Below are 25,259 nucleotides of genomic sequence, written 5' to 3' on the forward strand. Positions count from 1 at the left end.
TAAGACAAATAGAAAAGTCCAATGAAGTATTCTAGATCAGAGTTGTCTTAAATATGCAGTTTTTCAGTTATATTTTAAATGCAGGTCTATAGTATTAATTTTATGGAAAAAGTACACAGGGGCTGAAGATAAAGTGCACAAGGAAGATATTTTTGGAGGTACATTGTTTTCTGAATGAGATTTTTAGAAGTAGAAAAGTACATGTTTAAATTTTTCATTGTAGATTCTTAATTATATGTTATTTTCCATTTTATTTTTATTAGTAATTTGTAGTATTGGATCTTGAATATATTCCATGCACTGGTTAGTACTTATGGATCATTACAACATAAAATTGGTCAAATTTACTCTTTTATGTAGGTAGGGATGTATAATTTCCATTATCTTGAGGTACTCACTTTTTCTGAGACTTAGGATGGTTTAAACTTAATCTACTGGGAAATAAATGGGAAAACTAGGAATTTAAACTCTGGAGTTCTAATTCCCTAATCTGGGCTCCTAATCACTAGCCACTGCACTAACCTAAGAAATGTAGAACATAGTACAGTTGTGGAAATACGTAATACAGTGGGTTCATAAGTGACTCCCTTCTTTTGTTAAATCAACTGTTTTGGTTTTTGAGTACGTGGGATTGAACGTATGAGAACTTAAGCACTGAGTCATATCCCCAGACCTTTTTTGAAAATTTTGAGGCAGGTTCTTAATAAGTTAGTGCTTAACTAAATTGCTAAGGCTGACTTTGAACTTGGTATCCTCCTGCCTCACCCTCCCAAGTCAATGGGATTACAGGTGTGTGCCACTGTACCTGACTGCTCAACATTTTCATGTATTTTTATTAAACTGCCTTCATATTAAGTCTATCAGGATTTCAGCATGCATTTGGAAAAATAAGACTTTATGAGCACTCAGCCATATCAAATTGCTTTAGTGGAATTTTCAACAAATCTTTTAGAAGATGGCATGGTGCAATAACTTCTATGCAAGCACAAATTAGGTTTCTTACAAAGTGTCCCGTGCCAACCCCCCCATTCAGATTTAATCCAGTACTACTGAGCTACATACCTAACTGCTCTGCAGCCCCTCTACCCTTTTTTTCTGCTTGAGACTAACTCCCCAAATTGCCCAGGCTTACCTGGAATTTGCCATTCTGCTTCAGATTCCTGAGTTGCTGGTATTAGTGGCATGTGCCACTGTATTCAGTGTGTTTTAAAAATAAAATGTTATCTCTGAAATTTTACTTTGTTTTTCTGTGTGCTACAACCTTTTAGTCTTTTAGAGTTTTAGCTGTATTTGGATCTAATTTTAAGTAATAGGAATTTTGTATGTAAAACGGGTAAGTCTGTAATTTGGGACTTCCGTTATTCAAAAAAACATTTTTTTTAAACCACTCAGTAGGTATTAACTTTTCCCATTATTGTGAGTTGTAACTTTATCATGTGTTTCTAGGTTAGCCTTTTCTTAAATCGAGGCCAATGAAGCATTAGGTAGAGAATGGTGGCCTTTTAATTTAGTTTACTTGAACAGTTGTCTTCATACTTTTTCCAAAAAGTATAGAAGTCTTACAAAATGTTTCTGATAGGATATAGTCTAGACTGTGCTCATTATGATATGTTCTTTTTAGAGGGAAAATCTTTGAAGTATTTAAGGTTATGAAACAAAACTTCGTGCAAAAATAGAAATGAAAAATTGAAGCCAGGCGTAGTATCTAGCTGTCTTTAAAATATGAAAGAAAATTTTCTGTAGCTTATGGGGAAATCACATTAAAATTAGATCAGCATTTCTACTTACTGGTAATAGGTGGTTTATCAGACTTAACTCATATCTCCAGTCCATGTCATTGAAAACTGAAGTATCAAGTATCTTCCTTTGGCAATTACCTGATACTACTGGTCAATTCATTCTAAGTAAACCATCATGACAGTATGTCAAAATTTGAATTATTTACCTGTACCACAAATCTGCAGTTCCAGGTTTCTCGCATTTCAACTATAGCTTGATGTGTATTTATGTACATATTTACCTGTTTATTGTCTGTACTGGGAATTAAACCTAAACTCTTGAATTCTACCACAGAGGTACATTCATAGCCCCTTTTATTTCATTTTGAAAGAAGGTATCCTTGAACTTGGGATCCTCCTGCCTTTGCCTCCCAAGTAACTGATATTATAGGTATGTGGAGCACACCTGGCAGAACTGTGGAATTTTACTTAAATATGATTAGAGATACTTTTTCTAAGATACTTTATGGACAGAAGAATATATGATACAGTTTGTGACTTAGGAGTCTATACAAACTTAAACATGCAGAATTGTTAACAAACCCTCTGGGCAAGTAATTTAATATGTGGAAGCTTAGTCCTTAAAAGTTCCCTAACATGGTAAATTTTTGGTAGAATGAAATTTACAAATGCCTGTTGATGTGCTTGCTTGGATTCCATTTAGGAAAAAAAATTCCCAAAGTATTAAACTCTTTAAGTACTACAATTGACTTGACTTTCTAGGTTCTCAAAAGAGTCATCTGGAACTATTTCAGGCTCCACACCATCTGTATTTTCATAGGTTTAACGTCATATAGATTTAAAAAAAAAAAAAAAAACATGTTTCAGATTTGGGGGTTGCATAACTGGGAATTGAACCCATGGGTAACTTAACCACTGAGCTACATCCCTGGTCCTTTTTATCTTGAGGCAGGGCCTGGCTTAGTTGTCCAGGCTGGCCTCAATTGTGATCCTCTTGCCTCAAGTCTCCCAAATTACTGGGATTGTAGGCAAGTACCACTGTACATGACTTCAAAGTCTTGCTTTCACTTTGCATATTAAGAAAAGTGGAATTGTCTTACTTCCTTAATTCCTTCTAAAATTTGTTAACCTTCCAATATCTACTGAGTAAACACATGCCATGCTGTTAGATGCTGTGGACACCTCAGTGAAGAAATTAATTGTTTGATATAGGAGGCAATTAATTACATAGAGAAAATTTGGGGAGGGTAGGCTGAGGAAATCCTCTTGAAGAAGACTTCTAAACAAAGATTGGAAGTATGAGTAGTTTTTAGAGACTAGCAAAGAGAGCCTTATAGGGAGAGGAAAAACATGCTTTAGTTGAAGTTGAAAGATTTAGCTTGATGAGTTTTATGTTGAATTTTGCTTCTAGTCTTCCTAGTGTTTTATTAAACAGATGACTCGTGGCTATTACATGAATTTTTTCTTATTAGAAATACATGAAAAAAAATACATGAGTATAATAGTCCAATAGTTAATCTACAAGGGCAGCTAGACTGTTAGGGAATAGAACTGGAGAAAAATCAAGAATATATGAAATTTTATAATGGCTAAAGCAATAAAGTGAATATAATTTTGCTGTAGAAAAGAGGTTGGGCCCATATTTTACTCATGCCTATGCATACTTAGAAGTGAACCGAGAGTGCAGATTTCCTGTTTAATTCTCACAAAGTTGCATGTTGGTTAGACATTCTCTTGGTTTCATTAATTTTTTTACTTTAGGTCTTAAAAGAATTAAGCTATAAAACTTTTTTAATAGTGTTCATACAGTTTGAAGAAAATGTGACATTAATTGGCCAGACTTTTCATTTTTAGAGAGATCATTTTCCAACAGAGAAAACTAGTTGTTTTCCATAGTAGGTGAAACTTGAGCAATTGCATGAAACTATTTGATGCATAGAAATATTTTCACCATGGATAACATTTGTTTTTATGAGTTCAAAGATACTACATTGTCAGGTGTTTAGCTCATGCAATGATGTACAGTTTTCCAGTTAACTTATTCTGCATAGAAAAAGAAAGGTTTGTTCATTTGTTATATGCATTTTGCTAATGAAAAAACATGAAACTTTGTTGCCTCTTTGGTTAAAGCTTAGGATAATACACAGGTGTATTTTAAATGGGACAGTTGTACCAAAGGAACAAAGAATAACTAGGATTAAAAAGTACAACTTAATATTTTCTGTTCCTACTATGTTGTAACAATTTAAAATAGAATCCTGAAACTAATGTCTCAATATCTTCTGAACATCTTTGAAATATCTAAATGCCTTCAAAACACCGGATACCTGTGGAATACATAAAATATGTTTAAAATTAAGAAAAGAGTACAAAAACAGTTTCCAAACATCTGTCAAAATTAAATCTGTTGATTATGTTTCTGAGTTTTTTAGTTTTATCGATTTGTAAAATCAGATTTGTTAGGGCAGGTTGCTTATCTAGGCAGTTGTTATGAAGAGGGAAATATTAAGAATGATATTGATATATGTTTGAAAGATGGTATTACGTGAAATGTGTTCATAGCATTAAAAGTGGATGAGGATTATATTTGATCACTGAATTAGGAAGTACTGTTTTTTATTCAGGTTTGGCTACTTTCCTAGACTCTAAAAACATTAAAATAATCAGGGTTCTATTCCAAGTGGAAATAGGATTTTTTAAAAAAATTGATTCCTTTTTAATGAATATGTATCTGTATCAGTAATTATATGAAAAGTTAACATTTTTATGTTTTAAGAATCATTTATTTCTGTAACAATTCAGGTAAGACAGATGGATAAATAGTAGATAGTAAGATATCATCAGGTACACATTTTTGTGCATAATATTTGCATGACAGAATCTACACAGTAAAGTTACATCCTCAGTCAAACTCACCTGGTGTTAAACTTCCCCAGAAACACACCCACCTTAGAGCTTTTCTTTACATTTCATCTACTTAACCATATTTCTACAGATAGCTATTTAATTAGCTCCTTTGCCTTCTTCATCTTAACAAAAATGTTACCCTCTCAATGGGATCTGTGTGTATATTTAAAATTTTCTGTATTTAAAATTGCCACCCCAATTCTGAACACCCCAGAACTATGCATCTTTTTGCTGTCCTTTTCACTGAGTAATACCAGCTTCTAATGTACTGAACATTTTACTGATTATGCTTATAGTTTGTCTCTTGTACAGTGATATGTTCCAGGAACCTAGAACAATGCTTTGCACATAGTGGCATTATAAATATTTGGTGAATGAAAAATCCATAATGGGAAATAATTATATTTTGTAACGAGTAAAATTCTTTGACATTTAGAATTACCTTGATGTATAACAAGAGAAAAATTTATTTTTAAAAATGATTACTCAATTAAAGGATATTACTAATTAGCATCTTGAATTTTCTTATTTGGTGCTGGGAGTGGGAGGGGTTAGGTAACTGGGTCAGGAACCCAGGTGTGCTTTCTACCACTGAGCTATATCCCCTGCCCTTTCTAATTTTTATTTTGGAACAGGGTCTTATAATGCTGAGGCTGGTCTTGAACTTGTGATCCTCCTACCTCAGGCTTCTGAGTCTCTGGGGTTACAGGCATATGTCACCACATCTGGCTTTCTTAATTTTTTAAATCAGTTGTTTGTGATTTTGAAATTATTATTCCTCTTAATGGAGGATATATTTCTAGCTCAATACAGTAAAATTTTATACACATTGGGTAAAATTTCTGAGATACTTGAATGTGTACATAATACGATAAAACCTTGACTTTTCACATGTTGGTTTATCAAATTTCATGGGTTGATTTCTCAAAGTAGTGAAGTATAAACACTTTAACTTCTTTAAATTTGACTGATTTAATTATGATAAATTTGACTAATAGTTTTATTTACATAGTGCCAAAATCTTGAGTGGAAAACTGAGACATTTATATATTCAATATATATATAAATTCCTATTTTAAAATTATCATTGATTTCTTTTCAAAAAATGTAAAAAAATGAATGATTCTAGCTTTCACTTTAAAAAAAAAGTTAAAATTTGTTAAATCTTTTTCATGTGTTAATCGTTTTTATCTTGTGCAGAAATCAGTTAACTGTTTTATCATGTGGGTTTATTTTTTTAACCCAATCCTTTCACATAGGCATAGCAAACATTAAAGGTAAATTCAAATTGCTGGGTTTGTAAAATCTCTCAAAGTACTTAATTACACTTATTTGGAAATCCCATAATACAGGAAACAATTGATTAATTGGATTCCAAGTTTATATTTTACCTTACACGTTTCAGTGAACATTGGGTTTTAGAGTTTTGAGTTGCTTTTCAAGAACATCTTTATAATTATAGAAGAATTGACAACACAGTAAGGAATTGCCAGGCCAAAACCTAACTGGAAGGAAAAAGAAAAGGAACACAGATAAGCAAATTTCTTGAATTGGTTTTACATTTGCCAAACTGGAAGAACTTGAATTGTAATTTTGAAGGCTTCTAGGAGCTCAGGCAGCAAAAGTCAAAGTCTAAGGCCTGCCCAAGGTGGGGTGCCCAATGGAACATGTTGCCTAAAAGTTGTGTTCCCAAATGGCTACAGACTGGGTGACAATGAACCAGAAGTAAATCTATGCTATTTTACACCCCATGAGGGACTAAGCAAAAGTGGATTTCATCTGAGAAGAGTGGAAAGGGGAAATCTTGAGATGTTGTAACAGCAGTTCTTGCATGGATTTGTGGAAATAAATGTGTTCAGCAAAACTTGAGCCCTGGATTTAAGGTAGATCAACGTGAATAATGCCACTAGGTGCTTGGTAATGACCACTGAAACTTTTTTGGAGTCATGCCACCTGTCTTGTAGGCTTCAAAGAATCTACAAATAATCTTCAGAGGAAAAGGAGGAATTCAGTTAAAAAGTAAGCATATAAAGAAATTGCATATAGCAGAAACCTCCACATATTTCAGAGACTAGAATTAAGATTGAATTAGGTTAATAATGAATTAGACACAGGTGAAGAGAGAATTGGAAAATTGAAGGAAACCAGTTTGAAGTTTAAAGAAACAATGGGATGGAAAATAGAAAAGATGTGTAAAACAAAAAATAAAATGAAAATATGCCCAATTGAAGTTCTAAAAGTAGAGGAGAAATGTTGTTCAGAAACAATTTGAAGAGAGAAATATCAGGAATTTTCCAAGATTATTGAAGACATAAATGAACAAATTCAGGATGCTCATTGATTCCATGAAGGATTTAAAAAAAAAAAAAATCTCCCAGACATGAGAATGAAACTACAGAAAACTAAAGATTAAAAAGATTCACAGAAGCAGGTGTATTCAAAAGGAATGATCTTCAAAGGAATGGTGGTTAGGTTGCTATCTTACCAACAGCAACACAGGAAGCCAGAATCCAGTGGAAATGCCTCTTCAATTTGCTGAAAGAAAGTATGTCAGTTTTAATGTTCTGTACTGGGGAATGAGATGTTTATATTATGGAAATAAAGACATGTCTAGGCAGTGTTAATAAAATAACATTGTCAGAGTTACTCGTTTTTTTGGACATTTCCAATTGCATATATATAGGATGTGTACTCAGTTTCTAATGGGTTACTCTTATTTTGTGTTCTGTTGCTTGGTAATACAACCCAGGCTCTTGTGGGTGCTAGGCATAACACTACCACTAAGCCATATCTCCAGCCTTTTGTTTTCTTTTCTTTTTTCTTTTTTTTTTTTTTTTTCAGTACTGGGGATCAAACTCAGGGCCTTGTGCTTTCGAGGCAAGCACTCTACCAGCTGAGCTGTCTCCCCAGCACCTTTGTTTTCTTAATAAGCTTTCTCCCCCCTAAGTCATTCCACTCCAAGTTTTCATAAGTAAAAGGACTTTTATTGCAATTATGATTAATAGTATATTTTCTATTCCATTTGTTTTTCAGGGCAAAATTGATTGTGAATTTTATTTTTATGTTTCCTAACTTGTAAGTAGACATAAATCTTACTTGTTTTAGTGCCAGTAGTTTATAGTTTGTGGCATCAAACAAGTGATGAAGAAGATGTTAAAGTCAAATTTTTACCCAGGTATATTAGTTTGGTGATTTTCTTTATATGTTTAATACTATATACACTTTTACTTTGTTGGAGGTTTGAAAATTACCTAACTAAAGAGATTTTTATGATAGTGCGTCTCTGTACTTTATCAGTTTGTATTAAGGTTAATAGTTTTTATTTTTTATGTTTTATTTGTGTTGAGGTTGATAAAGTCTCTTTAATTAAAAAAAAAAAAAATTATCACAAAATGAGATGTAAGTATGTTGACAGTCTGACCCAGAACTCTGGGGCTCAAGAAATCTACCTTTGCCTCCTTGGTAGCTGCAGCTACAGACAGGTGTGCTACCAGTTCTAATAATAGGGTTTTTTGTTTGTTTGTTTTTGTTGTAGTGAGCCTTGAACCCAAGGCCTAAACAAGCACTCAACCACTAAGCTACATCCCCACCTAGTTGGATGCTTTAAAATGCATAAATTCTATGTGTTTAGAGGCTGTGAAAGTAATCCTTTACCATAAAAAGTATTGTTAGATAGTTTAAGAATGTTATATATGTAATTTCTAAATACATAATGGACATCCTATTTCTCTTGTACATTTTTGGAATTTTCTAATATTTTGAGAACTGATGGTAAAAATGCAGGAATATGTTTACATGTAAAAGTAATAAGGTTATGTATCACCTAAAGAAGAGGTCTTTTTTAAAATATATTTTAATGAGTTTCAAAAATTAGAAAATATGAAAGGAACCTACAGTGAAAAGTCACCTACTTCTGTCCTTGAGGCACTAGGTCTTTTCCCCAATGACAACGTTCAGTTTCTTTTGAACGCAGAAATATTTCATTCCCATATATCTACATTTTTTCTTTTTTCTTTTTCTTTTTCTTTTTTTTTAACAAACCAATATTCCTTGTTTTATTTAGCCTCTTCCCTAATAATGGACATTTAAGTTCTTCCACAACTTATTTTATTACAGACATTATTGCTGTGGGTTATTATATATATTCAACCTCCACTTGTATAAATATTTCTATAGATTAAGTTCCTCGATGTGGAATTGCTGGATCAAGGAGTTCTTTTTTTTTTTTTAATATTTTTTTAGTTGTCAGTGGATTTATTTTACTTACTTATTTATATGCTGTGCTGAGAATCAGACCCAGGGGCCTCACGTATGCCAGACAAATGCTCTACCACTGAACCACAAAAGATTTTTAAAAATATTTGCACCATCCAAATGATCTACAGACATAACAATTTTAAATCATATCAATAATCCTTGAAAGAGTTCACTTACTTACTTACTCATTGTGGGTCTTCTACCTACAATGTATTTTTTCACATTTTAATTTTTGCCAGCACCTGAGTAAAAAATCGTCATGTCGTTGTTTTCATTTGCGTTTCTTTTTGGAGATTGAGCATATTTTCATGTTTAGGATTTCTTTTTCTGAGAATTAGTCTTGGTTCATTTTTCTATTTTTACTTCCCTTATTTATAGGAACACATTAGAGAAATTAAGGGAAATTTAACTTTAGCACAACTTGCTATTTAAAAGCTCAGATAATTTTGGCATAACATATAAATAATCAATGTGTTATCATTTTTATGTGTATGTGTGTGTTAACCTTTCTTGCTTATACTTGTTTCTCTTAATGTGAGAGTCAAGGAAATGATATTTTCTTAGATAAAAAACACTTTCTTTTGTTTTTTTGATATTCTTAAATATGCCATGCTTTAATTTTTCTTTCAACTGCATGCTTTATGCTTAGATTTTTAGTTGACCAAACCTTAATTTCACATTTAGATTAAATCTTAGCAAATTATTTTTTTCATAGAACTTAAGTTTTTTATAGTCTTACAACTCAACGTTAGAAAGACCTAAGACTTGAATACAAGATCTTAAATAGTGAAGTAGTTTTAAGTAGATTTTATAGCATGTTTCTTTTGCTAGTTGTATTTTTTCCCTTCTGAAATCAATTTGCCTGTAAAATACTTGCGAAGATAAACAACTCACAGTAATTTCTTGAGCAATTCAATAAGACATTTTATAGAAATTAATAGACATCAAAATCATGAATACATCCTTAAAGAATCATGGAGATTCCTTTGAACTAAGTTTTATGTATAAGGATTATATTCCTCCTACTTACTTAATATTATACATTTCAAAACGAGTTTTTCTTTTGGGGATGTAGTTAAATAACTTCATACAGTCTGGTTTTCTGAAGTACAAACATTCCTATCCAGCAATGAATTTTAACTAAATAACAATTTGAAAGCCCACCCTTATGTTATTTTACACCTTGCTTGTATACAGTTGTGGGAGGATGATGGGATGTGGGGAGGGAAACAGAAATGATGGTTTGGGGCCTGTTCCTCTGTCCTCCCTCATATTTAGGTGCTGTTTGAAAAAGGGCTGCCAGGAGCTCTACTGCTTTGAATGATTGAGCATTAGGAAACTCTTATTTTCCTATTTGTCTGCATGTCACAGCTTTTCATAATCTGACAGTCCACTGTAAATGTTAAATTAAAACTGGACAGAATTAGAAGCATATGTTAGAATCAACTAGAAGTAATGGTCCTTGTGCTTATTAGATTATAGGAAACTCCTCACTGCCACCAGAATTTATTAGGTAAAGTATTACCATCTTGACCCAAAGATCGCTATTCAGGTTTTCTCCCCTTTAACTTTCTTTACAGTTCTAACCTATGTTTCTCATCTATTAAAACCTTGATGGCAGCATTCCATATGTAATTTGAACTTAATTCTTTACTTTCAGTGGTATCAGTTTGGAAACTGTTACCACATATTTGGAGTAAATGTGAAATACAAATCAAAAATTTCAAATTGCGTAAAAAATTTGAGGGGCAATAGGACATGCTTTTGTACCTTTAAATATAGCCATTTGGAGAAATGTACCAAGGAATTTATGAAATGAGGGGAAAATATTTTTAAGTACCTAATAGATTGGTTTACAAATATTCTAGTGGCAAATTCAAATTTTAAGTTAGGACAGTACATTAAAATAGTGTCAAAATTTCAATTTTAAAACATGCCTGTTTGAAGAAAAAAATTATTTCTCAATCTTGATTTTTCTAGAATTTAATAATTTTAACAGAATTTTTTCTTTTACTTTTAGAAGGATTATTTGTTAGCCGTGTCTATCTCTTCACATCTCCACTTTCAAAATCCTTAATTTCTCATCTGTTCCATCTCAATTTGAAGCAGAATTGCTTGAGAAATAGAACCATTTTTCCATCCATTCAAGATAATTAGTGGAAAAATGAAATTGATTTGATTGGAAAGGTATTAATCATGAAAATTATTAATTTTAAAATCCATATTAGGGTTTTTTAAATACATTTTTTTTTTTTAGTTTTATAGGGATACAATAGCTTTATTATTTTTATGTGGTGCTGACAATCGAACCCAGTGCCTCACACGTGCTAGGCAAGCGCTACACCACTGAGCTACAACTCCAGTCCCCACACATTAGGGTTTTAATCAGTCTTTTATTTCAGAAATCATTTTAGTCTGAATTGACTGAAAACATAATACTTAGCACTTTTTATAAACCCGTTTATTTAAGTGAGGTTTTTAGTTAACGTTTTAACAAACATTACGGGACTCATAAAAACCTTTTTAAAAAGACATTTACAGTTTTATATTCTTTTTGTATTTAAGATAGTATATCCTATGCAAGTTATTTTGAATGTTTATGGTATGCAAATATGTAATATTCATATTTGCAGACAGCTGGTAGATTTATATCCATATGCATTTAGTAATTATTTATTGACTACTATATGTTATCCACTGTTCTGGGTACTGTGAAATAAAACACAAAAGTCAGTGCCTTAGTAGAATTTTTCAAATAATTTTTGCTTGCTTGTTTCATAATGAATAAACAGAATAATACCTATATGAACTAAACAATTATAGTATACTTTCATTAATAATAGTCACTAGAGCTAAGTACATGACAAAGTTTTTGGAATGAAATAGCTAATTTTAAAAGGCAAGCATAATAGTATACTATTGAATGGAACATGAAAGAGAAGAGAGGAGAAAAAGAACTGGTCATGATAAAAGGAAAACCACATGTTATTTTTCTAGAAACATTAGAAAATTACAATTATAAAGGGAAAAAGTTCATATTTTACCTTTTACCTTTAAACTATAATTGCTGTTAATTTTTCTAGATCCGTCTATACAGCCTTAAAGCTTTTTTTTAACTTGTATTTTTTCACATGGTAGTGTATTTTTTGTTACTATATTTTACAAACTCATTTTGTGTGTGTGTGTGTGTGTGTGTGTTCATTTCTGGGGATTGAACCCAGGGCTTCTTGGATGCTAGGCAAGCACTCTACCACTAAGTTACATTTTAAATTTTATTTTGAACTGGGTGTCGTGGTGCAGGCCTGTAATCCAAACAATTTGAAAGGGTAAGACAGGAAGATTCCAAGTTTGAGGCCTACCTGGACAATTAGTGAGACCTTGACTCAAAAAGGGCTGGAGATGTGGTTCAGAGGAAGAGCGCGCCATGGTTTCAATCTCTTGTACTACATACACAAAAAAATTTTTTTGAGACAGGGTCTTGTGGCTGACCTTAAACTTGAGCTCTGCCTTCTGCAACAGCCTCCCAAGTAATTGGAATTACAGGGTTAGACCAGGACATACTACCAAACTCACTTTTAGTGATGGCACAATAGTCTATTATAGATATATGCTGTTTAACCAGTCTTTTCTTCTATATTCATATGGTTTTCAAGAGTTTTGCTTTATAAGAAAGTAACATAATTTTATTTCTGTATTTTTAAACAGTTTTTTTAGGCTTACATTTTAGAATTTGTATTTCACTATCAAAGTTTGCTGGTTAGATCTTTCAAATTGAGAGAGATAATGGTTTAAAAGCTGCTGCAAATTTTTAGAAAGAATGGCCAACATGTAGTTTGTTCAAAATTACAGGAAACTGGGTTGAATAAATGTATAATTTTGGTGCAAAAGATGATTAGGAGATTATTTGGTAGGCATTTTCTAAAAGGTATTTGAAATGAGATCATTGTAATATCAAAATGGAAATAAATTATACATATAGGATTGAGAAGACTAGAATTGGGTTAGAATAGAAATACTGATTATATATCTTGGATAAAGTTGGATTGCTTAATTCCTGGCTTAAAATTAGGAGTAGAAGTATTGGTTTAAAAAATATGAAATATCTTAGTCTAAGAAATGTATGTTTTGTAGAATAAGAAAATGATTTATCTTCATAATCATGAATCTGTTGAGAAGTAAATACTGGAAGATTGGGCAAGTTACTTAAAAAATAGAAATGCAATCCACTGAATTTGTATCCACTTCATTGTAGTTTAATCCTGTGTTTTGAAAAATAAAAACCAAGTGAAGTATAACTCACAACAGTAGATGTCTAGTATAAATATTATGTATTATTCCTCACTAAAATATAGGTAGAATTAAATTAGTAACAAAAATGTGCATAGAGAAATATGCAAACTCATTGAATACTACTGAAAACTAAAAGAAATTATATAAAAATTGTGAGGAAATTATCTGCAATTAGAAAGTTAATAAAGTAAAGCTTTTGTCCAATGATAAATCAAGTACTAATTTTTTTTTTTTTTTTTTTTTTGTGGTACCAGGGATCAAACCCAGGGCCTTGTGCTTGCAAGGCAAGCACTCTACCAACTGAGCTATCTCCCCAGCCCCTAATTTTTTTTAATAGCAATTTTCAAATTGCATGCAGTGAGAAGTGAGTGGCAGATGAACCTAAGGGAATGTTTAAAGTTCATGTTGTAATCCTGGACAATTGTATTTTTGAATAATATAACAATTCATAAAAACTGTAAACTGCAGTAGCAACCCAGAAAAGACAAGTTGATGTGTCATAAACTCATATTTGACCTTTAAGGAAAACATACCGACATGTCTACTGGAGTACTACTATGACTGTACATTATGGAAATGATGCAGTTGGGGTTTATATTTGTTTGGTACTGGAGATGTCCTACCACTGAGCTACATCCCAAGCCCCCGTATATTTTATTTTGAGACAGGGTCTCTTGAGTTGCTTAGGGTCTTTCTAAATTGCTGAGGCTGGCCTCAGTTGGTGATTTTCAGTCTCCAGAGTCACTGGGATTACAGGCATATGCCACTGCACCTGGCATGATGATGACACACTTTTTAAGGTCATTGTCATATACCTGATCCTCTGACCTCCTCAATATCTGAAGAATCTCAAACCACTGGACACATTTCTCATTCTCAGATTTAATTTGCCTTTTGAAAGATCTGTACATCTGTGCCAGACATCAATTTTAAGGGGTGACATGGTCTCTAGATGACAGGATGAGAAGTAGAATAGCAAAACCATTGAATCACAAAATTAGCAATTTTTTATACTTCAAACTAAATTTTTGCTTATCAAAACAGTATTCTGATAGGAATCACTATCAAAATGAGGAAATCTATCAAAATTGGGTTAAGTATTGAAAATGTAACTTTTGCCAATTTTATTGTAGTGCAAACATCAGGAAGTGTATTTACAAAAACTAAGAGGTTATAACTTCACTGACTGGTATAATGTTATGGTATTGCCATTCTATATGTGGTCCACTGTTGACTGATGTGGCACATGACTGCATTCGCTTTTCTAAAAAAGTAAATACTCTGCTGAATTTTTCTTAACTCAGCAATTTCAGATTAATTATCCTTTGAAAGGTGATGTTTGGAATGATGTTGACAAATTATTTACTATTACTATTTACTATATACTATTTATAGTGTGTATATATGTATATAAACTATATATTTTATATATTTTTATAGTTTATATATAAAACTCTACAGAGAGTTTAGACGAGTAAAAGAAGGCTGAGGCTATAAATGTCAAGTGATGATTGATGACAGAAACCCTATAAACTTGGACAAAAATTTGGGCCAGAGTTTTTGCCTTTCAGTAGTTCTGGTTGAAATAAAGCCCTGTAGGTCTGGATAAGAATCTGAGAGCACTCAAAAAAAATTTAAAATGGGAATGTTTACATTTAGAGGAAAATGGTAATGATACTACGAAGAGGAATTTACTATGACTTTCTTTCTCTTACATTTTTTGTTTCTCTTGAGTGAAATTATTATGAAAATAAAATGTTACAGAAATATGTAACTGGCAGAAAAATGATTAACTCCCTTGGTATCGGTTTTGGCCTATAGTTTTATGTTTATTCCTCCTGCATCTGTGTCTTGTACTCCAGATAGCCACATAACTAGTGTGAATATACTCACTATATAAACTCTTTTTAAAAAATTTAATTTTACTTACTTACTTTTGAGAGTCTTGCTATGTTACCCAGGCTAGCCTCAAACTCCTGGGCTCAAGTGATACTCTGCTTCATCTTCTCTAGTGCGGGGACTTAGGTGCACACCTCTGCTTCTGACTAGTAGATATTCTTAAAATTCTTTTGAAACAATGCATTGTAGATCTATTTCCATTCAGTATTATATATCATTGCTTTTAAAGGTGTGTGTGTGTGTGTGTGTGTGTGTGTGTGTGTGCGCGTGCGCGCGCGCGTCTGTCAGTGGAAACCCATTCCATTGTTTAGACAATGCATAACTTCTTAATCATTATGTCTTTGGTCATTTGTTTCCTACTTTTTCTGTATTATAAGTTCTCTTTCAGTGAATATTTTCAGACATACTGTATGCTTGAGAGTAATATGGTGAAGTGATTAAGAATTCAATTGTGTGATCTTGGTCAAGTTACTAAATGTCCATGTGCCTCAGTTTTCTCTTTACATGGGGAATACTAGTACTTAATTTGAGTGTTCTAAGGATTAAATGGGTTAATGCATGCAATCTTGAGTACTGCTTACACACGTAAAGTATTTAATACATGGTATTAGTATTAGTGTTTTGTTATTAACTTCAACTTATAAGAAAATGAATTGCTTCAACTTTTAAATTTGTAATAAACAAACAATGACTTTCTTATTGCCAGTTTCACTTATCTTTTCTCTACCCTCATTCCTTTTGGCCTGTGGCATATTCCGCCATCCACCAGGTCTCTATTATTATTGTTCTCCTTTGATTTCTTAGGTGTGATTTTTCTCCTGTTTCTCCTCCTATCTCAGGTTCTTCTTGGCGTTTGCTTTCTTTGCTCTGTCTGGGAATGTATAATTTCAAAAAATGAATCTTTGGATATCTGTATATTGTCAATGCTTTATGTATTATATGCCCTAGGTATATATAAACATTTCTTTTAACAAGTGACTCGAGCATAAATTAATCATGCTAATTTGAAAACAATCCCTTACTTCCCGACTTCAATCAATTTATACCTACTTTATATATAGTTATATCTAAAGAAAGGTAAACTTTACAGCAACTCTCATAACATTTTTCACTTTTGTTCCCATGGGAAAAAAATTTGGTTTTTTGTTTTTTTCTTCTTATGCATTATTGGTTTTCCTTCCCAGTGCCCAGGCTAATATTTTCCCCACAGATGACAGCAACAGCATCTTGGCTGTTCTTGAAGCTATTACTTGCTTGCCTCATCTCACTTCACCAAAAGCTACCTGTGTTCTCTCCAACCTGTAACCCCTCAGCCCCAACACACTGTGATGAACCATCTTTCCCTACTTTCATCATTGTTATCACCCACCAGAAAAACCTCAGTAACATCAAGGTTTTTTGTGCATAGATTTAACTCTGATTGGCTTTGTATGCCCTCTGTAATGGACCTTCACCACAGTTACTCAACCTGTTTTTCCAGTACATATTCTTATATGGATGTCTTCAGTATTCCACAGAAAACTTAAGAAGTTCATGTTATTTCACTGACTCACACATTCTAATAATGACCTAAATTCCATCTGTTCAATGAAACTTTCCTTGTTAACTAGTTTACATAGACCTCCTTTTCCTCTGAATTTTATAGGGCATGGAGTATATACAAGATATTTAAAAGTAAATTCAGTTCTGTATTGTTTCCAGTACTATTTTTATGATCTCAACTAGGTTTTAAGATCTTTAATATGTTTCCGGTCCATCACACAGTTTAGTAAGTCCTAAGAACAAATGACATACTTTTGTGTATGTAGTGCTTGAAATCAAACTAAGAGCCTATGTATAGAAAGCGTGTACGCTTATCACTGAGTTCCACTGCACCACCCCACCAATAATTTTTAGTTGGCTCAGGAAATACCATATAATTATTACAAAGAATCAAAACCAAATTTAGACCTTAAGATAAGCACATTATTGTTTAGTACATTTTGATTTTAAACAATGATAAAATATAACTCATAGTAGCCTGTAATTTCCACTCATTTGATGAATAATTCTATGACACATTTACATGCCTGATTATGAGACATCAATAGATTTGGGCCAACCTACTAAGTCTAAGTTGACATGTCTGTATGTAAAGTATATCTATGTGTATGTGTATATCTATAGGTACACACACACGTATATATAGTGCTGAGGATTTTTTAAAAATGTTTTTAGTTGTAGATGGACAATACCTTTATTTTATTTATATACTTTTTTTTTTTAAATGTGCTGAGGATCAAACCCTGTGCCTCACACATGCTAGGCAAGTGTACTACCACCAAGTCACAGCCCCAGCCCTGAACCCAGGTCTTGTGCATGCTAGGTAAGCAGCCCATCACTGAACAATAACCTCAGCCCCCTTTACATCTATATTTAGTAGGAAAATTATAAATTATAGAATCTAAAATTTATTGTAGGGAAAATTAGGAAATAAATGAGCAATAACTATAAATTGTCTATATTCTTTAGTTGTTGACCTAACCCCTTATGAAATATAACTAATCTGCCACTGTATCTCCAGTTCTAGGAAAGGGCTTGTTACTTGGTGGGCACATACTTATTTGTTGAATAAAAATTAATTTATTTGCAGACAATCCTTTCCTGATAATTTTTCCTTAAAATAAGGAATTGTTCTACGACTACTCCAGCAATCAAAGACCTGCTTGTAGACCTTCCAATGTATTCTTCATTGTTTTCCAAATTCTTTAAGACTGTTTATATTCTATAATCTTTCAAAGCATAGTTTTCAGGGCATAAAAGGTTGAAGAACAGCCAAGGATTCCATTTACTTTAAGAATTAAGGTTAAGCTTTTTGGATAATCAGAATCACATGGATTCTGCACCTCAAACTACATTTAAGTTGATTAAGTCCCATAAAGAGCATATGTGTTATACTTTAGAAAAGTTGCAGGAAACAATTAGGAATGTAGGACTGCAATTCATGGGTTCATTCATCATATTTATTATAAACAACTGCTATATGAACTCAAGTGGATCCTTGCCCTGCCTCTGCTATGTGCTCAGTACTGTGGAAAAACACAAAATTGGATTTGTCCCAAATGGTTATTATGTGAAAACCTAAACAACACATACCAAGACTTTTTTCTTGTTTTGCTTGATTTTGCTCTCGAGAATTATATGATTTGGATTAATTGTCAAATAGATTTTTGAGCCATTTCAGATTAAACATTTTAATGATCCTTATAATGGACAATTGAAAAAAATCAACATATACTTTTTAAAATTCTGATATTATGGGATTTTTTTTCCCTCAAGGAATAAGGAAAAAATGAATTTGAAGAAGTCTGTCCAAATCCTGTTGACCAAGGGTTTTATTTCCCTGATGAGAAAGATGTTAATTTTATAGGCATTTACACCAGCATTGCATAAACTGTTCAATGAAGCATGAAAAATGTTCCTAACATTAGTTGGGGAAAATTTATTTTCAAAAGCTCAATTCTATGGCTTATTTAGACCTCCAATATGAAAATATTCCAGGTAAAGGACATGGGTACTCTAAATTGTTAAGAACAGATGTTACTATACTTAATAAAGGTCTAGTAAGATTTTTTTTCTGAAAATTTTAAACTTCGCAAAATTAAATAATTTATAAGTGAACATCAGTTGCAATAATTCCTCAGTTTTTTTCCAAGACAACTGATGACCAATTAATTATTGAAAAATAGTTGTGAAAATTAACAAAGGACTGGAAATTTGAATTGTTCAAAAGTATTAAGAAGAGATCTGTGTTTTACTCCCCCAAATAGCCACTTATTTTAATCTAATCAAATTTAAAGTGTAAAAGGGTTGTAACTCAGTGTTGGAGCACGTGCCCAGCGTGCATGAGGCCCTGAATTCAATCCTCAGCACCATAAAAAGAAAAGAAAAAATAATAGCAAATTCTTATGATAAACAATAAAACAGCCAAGTATGATGTCATACACCTGTAATTCTAGCAACTCATGAGCCTGAGGCAGGAAAGATCGGAAGTTCGAGGCCAATCTCACCTCAAAAACTTAGCAAGGAGCTGGGGTTGTGGCTCAGTGATAGAGCACTTGCCTAGCCTGTGTGAGGCACTGGGTTTGATCCTCAGTACCACATAAAAATAAATAAAATAAAGGTAGGTGTCTACAACTAATAAACACTTAGCAAGACCCTAAGCAACTTAGCGAGAATCTGTCTCAAAAAATAAAAAGGGCTAAGGCAATACTTGGTACCCAAACAAACTCCAAACAAAAAATGAGATATACTGGAGGAATAGATATTAAAAATTATACTAAATTTTTTCTTGTGATGATTTTTTAAATTAATGAAAATGATCTGGAAATTTTGAAAAAAATATTTTATCACCCTAACATAAAGTGTTTATGTTTTGGTATATTTCTTTTCTTTTCTTTTCTTTTTTTTTTTTTTTTTTTTTTTTTGGTATATTTCTAATCACTTTAAAATATCCTGTTTTTTAGTGAGTGTTAAGTAAATATCTGGTAATTTTCTAGATCATTGCTTCTAAAGTGTGAGCTCCTTGATATACTTGTATTTGAGTAATTTGAGAAACATTTTTTAGCATACACCCCAGATGATTATTTACACATTAAAAGTTGAGAACTCTTGTTCTTGACTAAAAGACTAAAGTTTTAAGAAACTAAAGTTTTTTGGTTTGGGTTTTTTTTTTGTGTACATGACATGTCTGGGATAGAAGCCAGGGCCTCATGCATGCTCATAAGTACCTATGTGCCACTGCACTACATCCCAGCTTTTTTTTTTTTTTCCTTCTTTTTGATGCATGTGGTACCTGGGATTAAATCCGGGGTCTCAAGCATGCAAACCATGCTCTCTACCACTGAACTACACCTAGGGCCCCACAACATACTTTTAATAAATAAGATATAAGCAATGTGAGCTTTGCAAAATTATATGTGTATAATGGACACATTTTTTGTTGTTAAATGACAAAAGGATCTGAGAATCTCATATGTCAAAACAGTTCAAGTTATCAAGAAATTTTTTTAATTTTAAAATTTAAACCAAGATTTAGCTATCTGTCAAAATGGATTCCTGTACAAAAGCACATGACTATGCTAAATATATTTAAGAATATTTAACTTGGAGGTAAGATAATTATATATAAATACTAGTAAGTACCGCTTAGAATAACTTTTAAAGAAGAAAAAGGGACTAGTGATAAGCTGGCTGAAGACATGGTATTGTACAGCTCTCACCAAAATGGAATTTGAATGTGATCTGGACCTTAGTCTTTGTTCTGCTGTCAAGTGAAGCTAATTACAGTAACAATATTGCTCTATCTGGCTACTTGGTATATGTAGCTGTTCAGAGAAGATAGAATAAAAAGTACACTTTTCCCATTCATAGCTTTGATAATTGGTAAGATTTTTTTCAGTACCTGAAATGTCTGGATTTTCAAGTTTTGGAATAACCCTTTGAAGATGTTACTATTGTTCCCATTGTCTGAGTGGCAAAACTGAGGCTGGGTGAGATTAGGTAGTTGATCAGTGTGATCAAATTCTTTTCATTTTATCACTTTAGATTTTATCCCCAAACCAGATTGACTATAATTTTTTAGATTTTAAAACAACAAATAATTTTTTAAAAAATCATGAGATTTTAGCTGCTGTGGTAATGACCAGTGTTGGCTCTGTAGAAGAGCTCTCAAATGACATTGATTGAATTAATGAATGTCAACCAATGGACATCTAAAAGCCAAAGAGCTTCTATTAATTGAGAATATCTTTTTTCTACACATATTTGTTATAGTAATATATTTGAAGAAATAATTAATTGGTGAATCAGGATACAGAACCTATTTGTGTAGGTGGTAATGTGAAATTACAGACATAATTTTAATGAAATCATAAATGAGGTTATGTAGTTATAGAACAGTGTCTTTTCTTCTGTTCTTCCACCTTTATCACTGCCAACCATGACCTTGTGACCTTGTGTATAATCCATATTTTTCTCCATGTTCATTAAAACATACATAAACATACATATAAATATAGGATTTACTTTTGATATTGTTTTATAAAGACGAATTATACACATTTTAATTTTTTAAATTTCAATAAGATTTTATAGAAATCCCAACTACCTGGTATAGCTCTGATTCATTTTATATGAGTACATAATATTCCATGATATGGATGCATGCATCGTGATTTATTAAGTGATTTTCCTATTGTTGAACATTTACTTTTTTGGGGGAATGGGCAGTAATTGAGATTGAACCCAGGGATGCTCTACCATAGAGCTACATCTCCAGCCCTATTTATTTTGAAACAGGGTGTCCCTAAGTTACTGAGACTGATTTCAAATTTGTGATCCTCCTGCCTCATCCTCTCCAGCCACAGGGATTACAGGCATGAACTAACATGCCCAGCTTATTAATGGTTTTTACTACTACAAAGTGTGCAGTAAATAATCTTGCACAAATATCTTTATATCCTGGTACTTTTATTTCAATGAGATAGATCCCAGGAGTAGAATTTCTGGGTTAAAAGATAAATATTTTTTATTTGGGTAGCTGTTCTTTCCATAAGGGCTTTAACAATTCATGTTTTACCCAGCAACATATGAGATCTCTTTACTTTTCATAGCTTTGGTAGTATTAATATCCTTTTAAGTTTTTACCATCTTGATGTGTATAAAGTGATATCTATTATTTTCATTTGTCTTTCTCCCCTTGGAATATTTACATACTGCCATATGGATTTTAACCATTTTCATTTTTACTTCTGGAATTGCCTATTTATATTCTTTGCCAATTTTCCCATTGGGTGGTTTTGGTTTCTCAGACCAGTTTTAAGAATTGTATATAATCTCATCTGCTTTTAGAAAGCTGGTGACTTGAATTCATCCTTTTACTCTCACTCTGAACTTGAGGCAAGAAGGCCTCAAATTCTATGGGAGTCTCAAAGGAGTACTGGCAAAGAGCCTAGTGCAAGATCTAAGAAGCTAACCATATTAACATTTGGAACTCTCAACTGCTTTTATTTGTTTATTTTTAATTTGTCAATGGACCTTTATTTTATTTATTTATATGTCATGCTGAGAATCAAACCCAGAGCCACTGAGCTACAACCCCAGCTCTCCTAAACTGCTTTTCTACCCCAGAGGAATGTTGATATTGGTTTGTCCTCTAGGTAACCAGAACAGAATAGAAGAGGCAGACTGAGTCCTCCCTACTCTTGAGCAGAGTTTCTTTGTGGGTCCCTGGCAGGAGATTGTCAGTGGCCTATTAGCTGTCAACACCTGCTCCTCGGCTGTCATAATGAGAAGGAGTCAACTTCTACTAAGCTAGGAGTGCCAACACAGCATCAGTGAATAGACAGAAAAATTACTGCACATCTAAGGATTCACCCACCAGAAAGGGATGTTAAGTAAAATTGTCAGATCAGACCCTCAACAAAATAGAACTTTTTGGAAGAGAAGGAAGACTGGAGCGAAATAATGTATGAACATAAAATTGAAATTTCAGTATTAACAAAAAATTCTGGACTAAAAAAACAATTGTGAGCCAGACAGAGCAAAAGGTAAAATGAAGAATGGTCCTATGGAGGCTTAAATTAGCCTGGAGAATCTGATGGACAGATTATTTTAAAATCTTGAGCAAAAATTCGAAGAAAATTTAACAGATTTTAAGGACAGAACCAGGAGATCTAAGGTGTACATGGTAGAAGTTTTAGAAAGAGGAAAATAACAGGTGGAATAGAGACAAAGATTTTTAAAAAGAAGAAAATTCCTGAGCTAAAGAAGATCTAAATTTATAGGTTTGAAGGGCTTGCTGAGTTCCAAGCAAAATTAGTGATAATAATAAATCTCAATTACTGAGTGCTCGCTCTACCAGAATTCTAAAGGTTTCTCATTTATTAACTCATTGACCCTTAAGAATAACCCTGAAAAATAGGTACTACTATTTCCCGTACTCCAATAAAGAAAAAGGAGATTAAATGAAACATAAATGTGAACTAAGAGGTCTGACTTTAGGGGTAAGCTGACTAAAGTGCCTCAAAGAACAAAGACCTATATTTAGGCATGTGGTGTAGAATTTATGAAAACTGAAGATTAAAATGAAAATTTGCAAGTTCCAGGGAGAAAGAACAAGTTATGAACAAGAAAAGAGACTGTTTTCATCTGTAGCAGCTTAAGCCAGAAAGCTGGATAATTGTTTTCTATACTACTTGAGAAAAAGGACAAATCAGAATTTCTCTAACCAACCAAAATATTCATTTACCAATCAGAGTAAAACAAAGATTTACCAATATAACAATTGAACAATTAACCCCACCTACTCTGATGAAAATACTCAAGAGATAGGAAAGGGAAACCTAATAGTATTTAATTTTGGTCTTTGTACATGTTACTCCTCCTGACTGGAATAACTCTCGTTCTTTTCCAGCCATTTCATCCTTAAGATCTTTTGCAATTCCCCAACTCTTTGAGTCTTTTTTGTTCCTCTTAAATGCCCTCATAGCACACTGTGCTTTCTCCATCTTAGAATTTACCACAGTCTCTTAAAATGACTCTTTCTTGCTTTAATCTCCCCATAAAAAATGTTAGCAAACATGTCATGTTCACTGAGGTAGCCCCAGTGCTTAGCACAGTGCCTGCAGTGAAGTGACCATTTAAATATGTGTAGTTAAGATTTGCAAATCTTCTTTCTTGTTGCTCTGTTCAAATTGTACTAGTAGCAGTTATTCAGGGAAAGTAAGACTTTAAGTAGAATTTGTCTTCTGTAGATAAATAAAGCCCTATTTGGGTAGGCCTTTTATTTCTATATTTGTGTTGGGACTTTAACAAAATTTTATACTCACAAGTTTAGGTGTAGATGAAAATCCATATAGAATCAATTTATATCGGATATATTTATGATGAATATTATCAATGTTGGCTTTTCACTTCTATTGTTATTGAAGAACAAGAATAAGCGTAGAGGTGAATTTGCAACGTTGGTTAAAAACAGGCCAAAAAATTAGTCAACAACCCAAAAAAAGTGTTTTGATACTCTAAAAACAATATTAATCCTATGATTATCTTTGTTTCTCTTTAGATTAAAGCTAAAAATTACGACAAGGTTGAAAAGGTAAGATCTTTTAAATACACTTTGTATTTTATGGAATTTATGATTCAATATGTGTAAGACAAATATGGTAAAATATTGACAGTTAATCTAGGTAGTGATTATATAGAAATTGTACTTTGTTGATCTTTTTATATCTTTAAAATATTCACCATAGAAAATTGAAAAAGAAAAAGAATAATTTTATTTATTTATTTATTTTTAATTAGTGGTGCTGGGGAGAAAAAAAAGAAAAATTGTATTCTACTGACCAGAAGCATGAGAATGATTTAATTGTCCAAACTGAAAACCAGAGAGAAATTTTGTCTTTTATTCATAAGAAAATATATCCCTAGCTTATGCAGTGGTAGTATCATTTGATGAAGTTTTTCTGAGGTGCAATTATTGCTAACTGAAAACTTTTCCCAATATCCCACTAAGATGACTTGCAGTGTATTCAGCATTGACAATTTTTGACAATGTCTATGGAGATGGAAAAGGAAAGAAAGAAAAGAAATTCCTGAAAGAAGCTGAAATTATTTTTTTAATGTTCTGTTTTAATCATGTGTATGTGAAATTTATTTAACTGGATTCTGATCATTGTTTCTTGTATTTAAAGCTATTTCAGAGATGCCTTATGAAGGTTTTGCACATTGATTTATGGAAATGTTATCTTTCATATGTCCGAGAAACCAAGGGTAAACTACCCAGTTACAAGTAAGTAAAATCAAGATCTTAAGAATGCAAGACATTTCCATTTAGTTCCACAGAAACTAACATAGGTTTTGTTCCAGATAAAAAAGACTTAAGAATTTGAAGCCAGGATTTTTGGCTAGGAGTGTAGCTCAGTAGTAGAACATGTGTGATACTCTTGTAGAGACCCTGGGTTCAATCCCTAATACCAAAAAAATTAACTTGGGATTCTCCAAAAAATCAGGAAAAATGCTTCAAAAGAAAACCACTGGTATTAGTCTTACTCTAGCAAATTGAATTACACAGGCTTTCCATATTGAAGCACCATGAATTTACAAGACCAAACCACTTTGAGAGAC

The 25,259-nt window shown here is 32.5% G+C and overlaps 1 protein-coding gene and 1 non-coding gene across 2 annotated transcripts in view; both read left to right on the top strand.

Moving 5' to 3' along the window:
- Positions 1 to 25,259, top strand: part of Cstf3 (cleavage stimulation factor subunit 3) — a 73,242-nt gene that overhangs the window by 27,851 nt on the left and 20,132 nt on the right. Inside the window, exons 4-5 of the mRNA XM_047516672.1 lie at positions 24,199 to 24,231; positions 24,827 to 24,924. Of these exons, the coding sequence (XP_047372628.1) occupies positions 24,199 to 24,231; positions 24,827 to 24,924 (131 nt within the window). The remainder of the gene's footprint in view (positions 1 to 24,198; positions 24,232 to 24,826; positions 24,925 to 25,259) is intronic.
- On the top strand, positions 24,561 to 24,699 carry LOC124960840 (U4 spliceosomal RNA). Its single transcript, XR_007104162.1, has one exon. It is a non-coding gene; the product is annotated as a U4 spliceosomal RNA (small nuclear RNA).

Source organism: Sciurus carolinensis, chromosome 11 (assembly GCF_902686445.1).
Source record: "Sciurus carolinensis chromosome 11, mSciCar1.2, whole genome shotgun sequence".
NCBI lineage: Eukaryota > Metazoa > Chordata > Mammalia > Rodentia > Sciuridae > Sciurus > Sciurus carolinensis.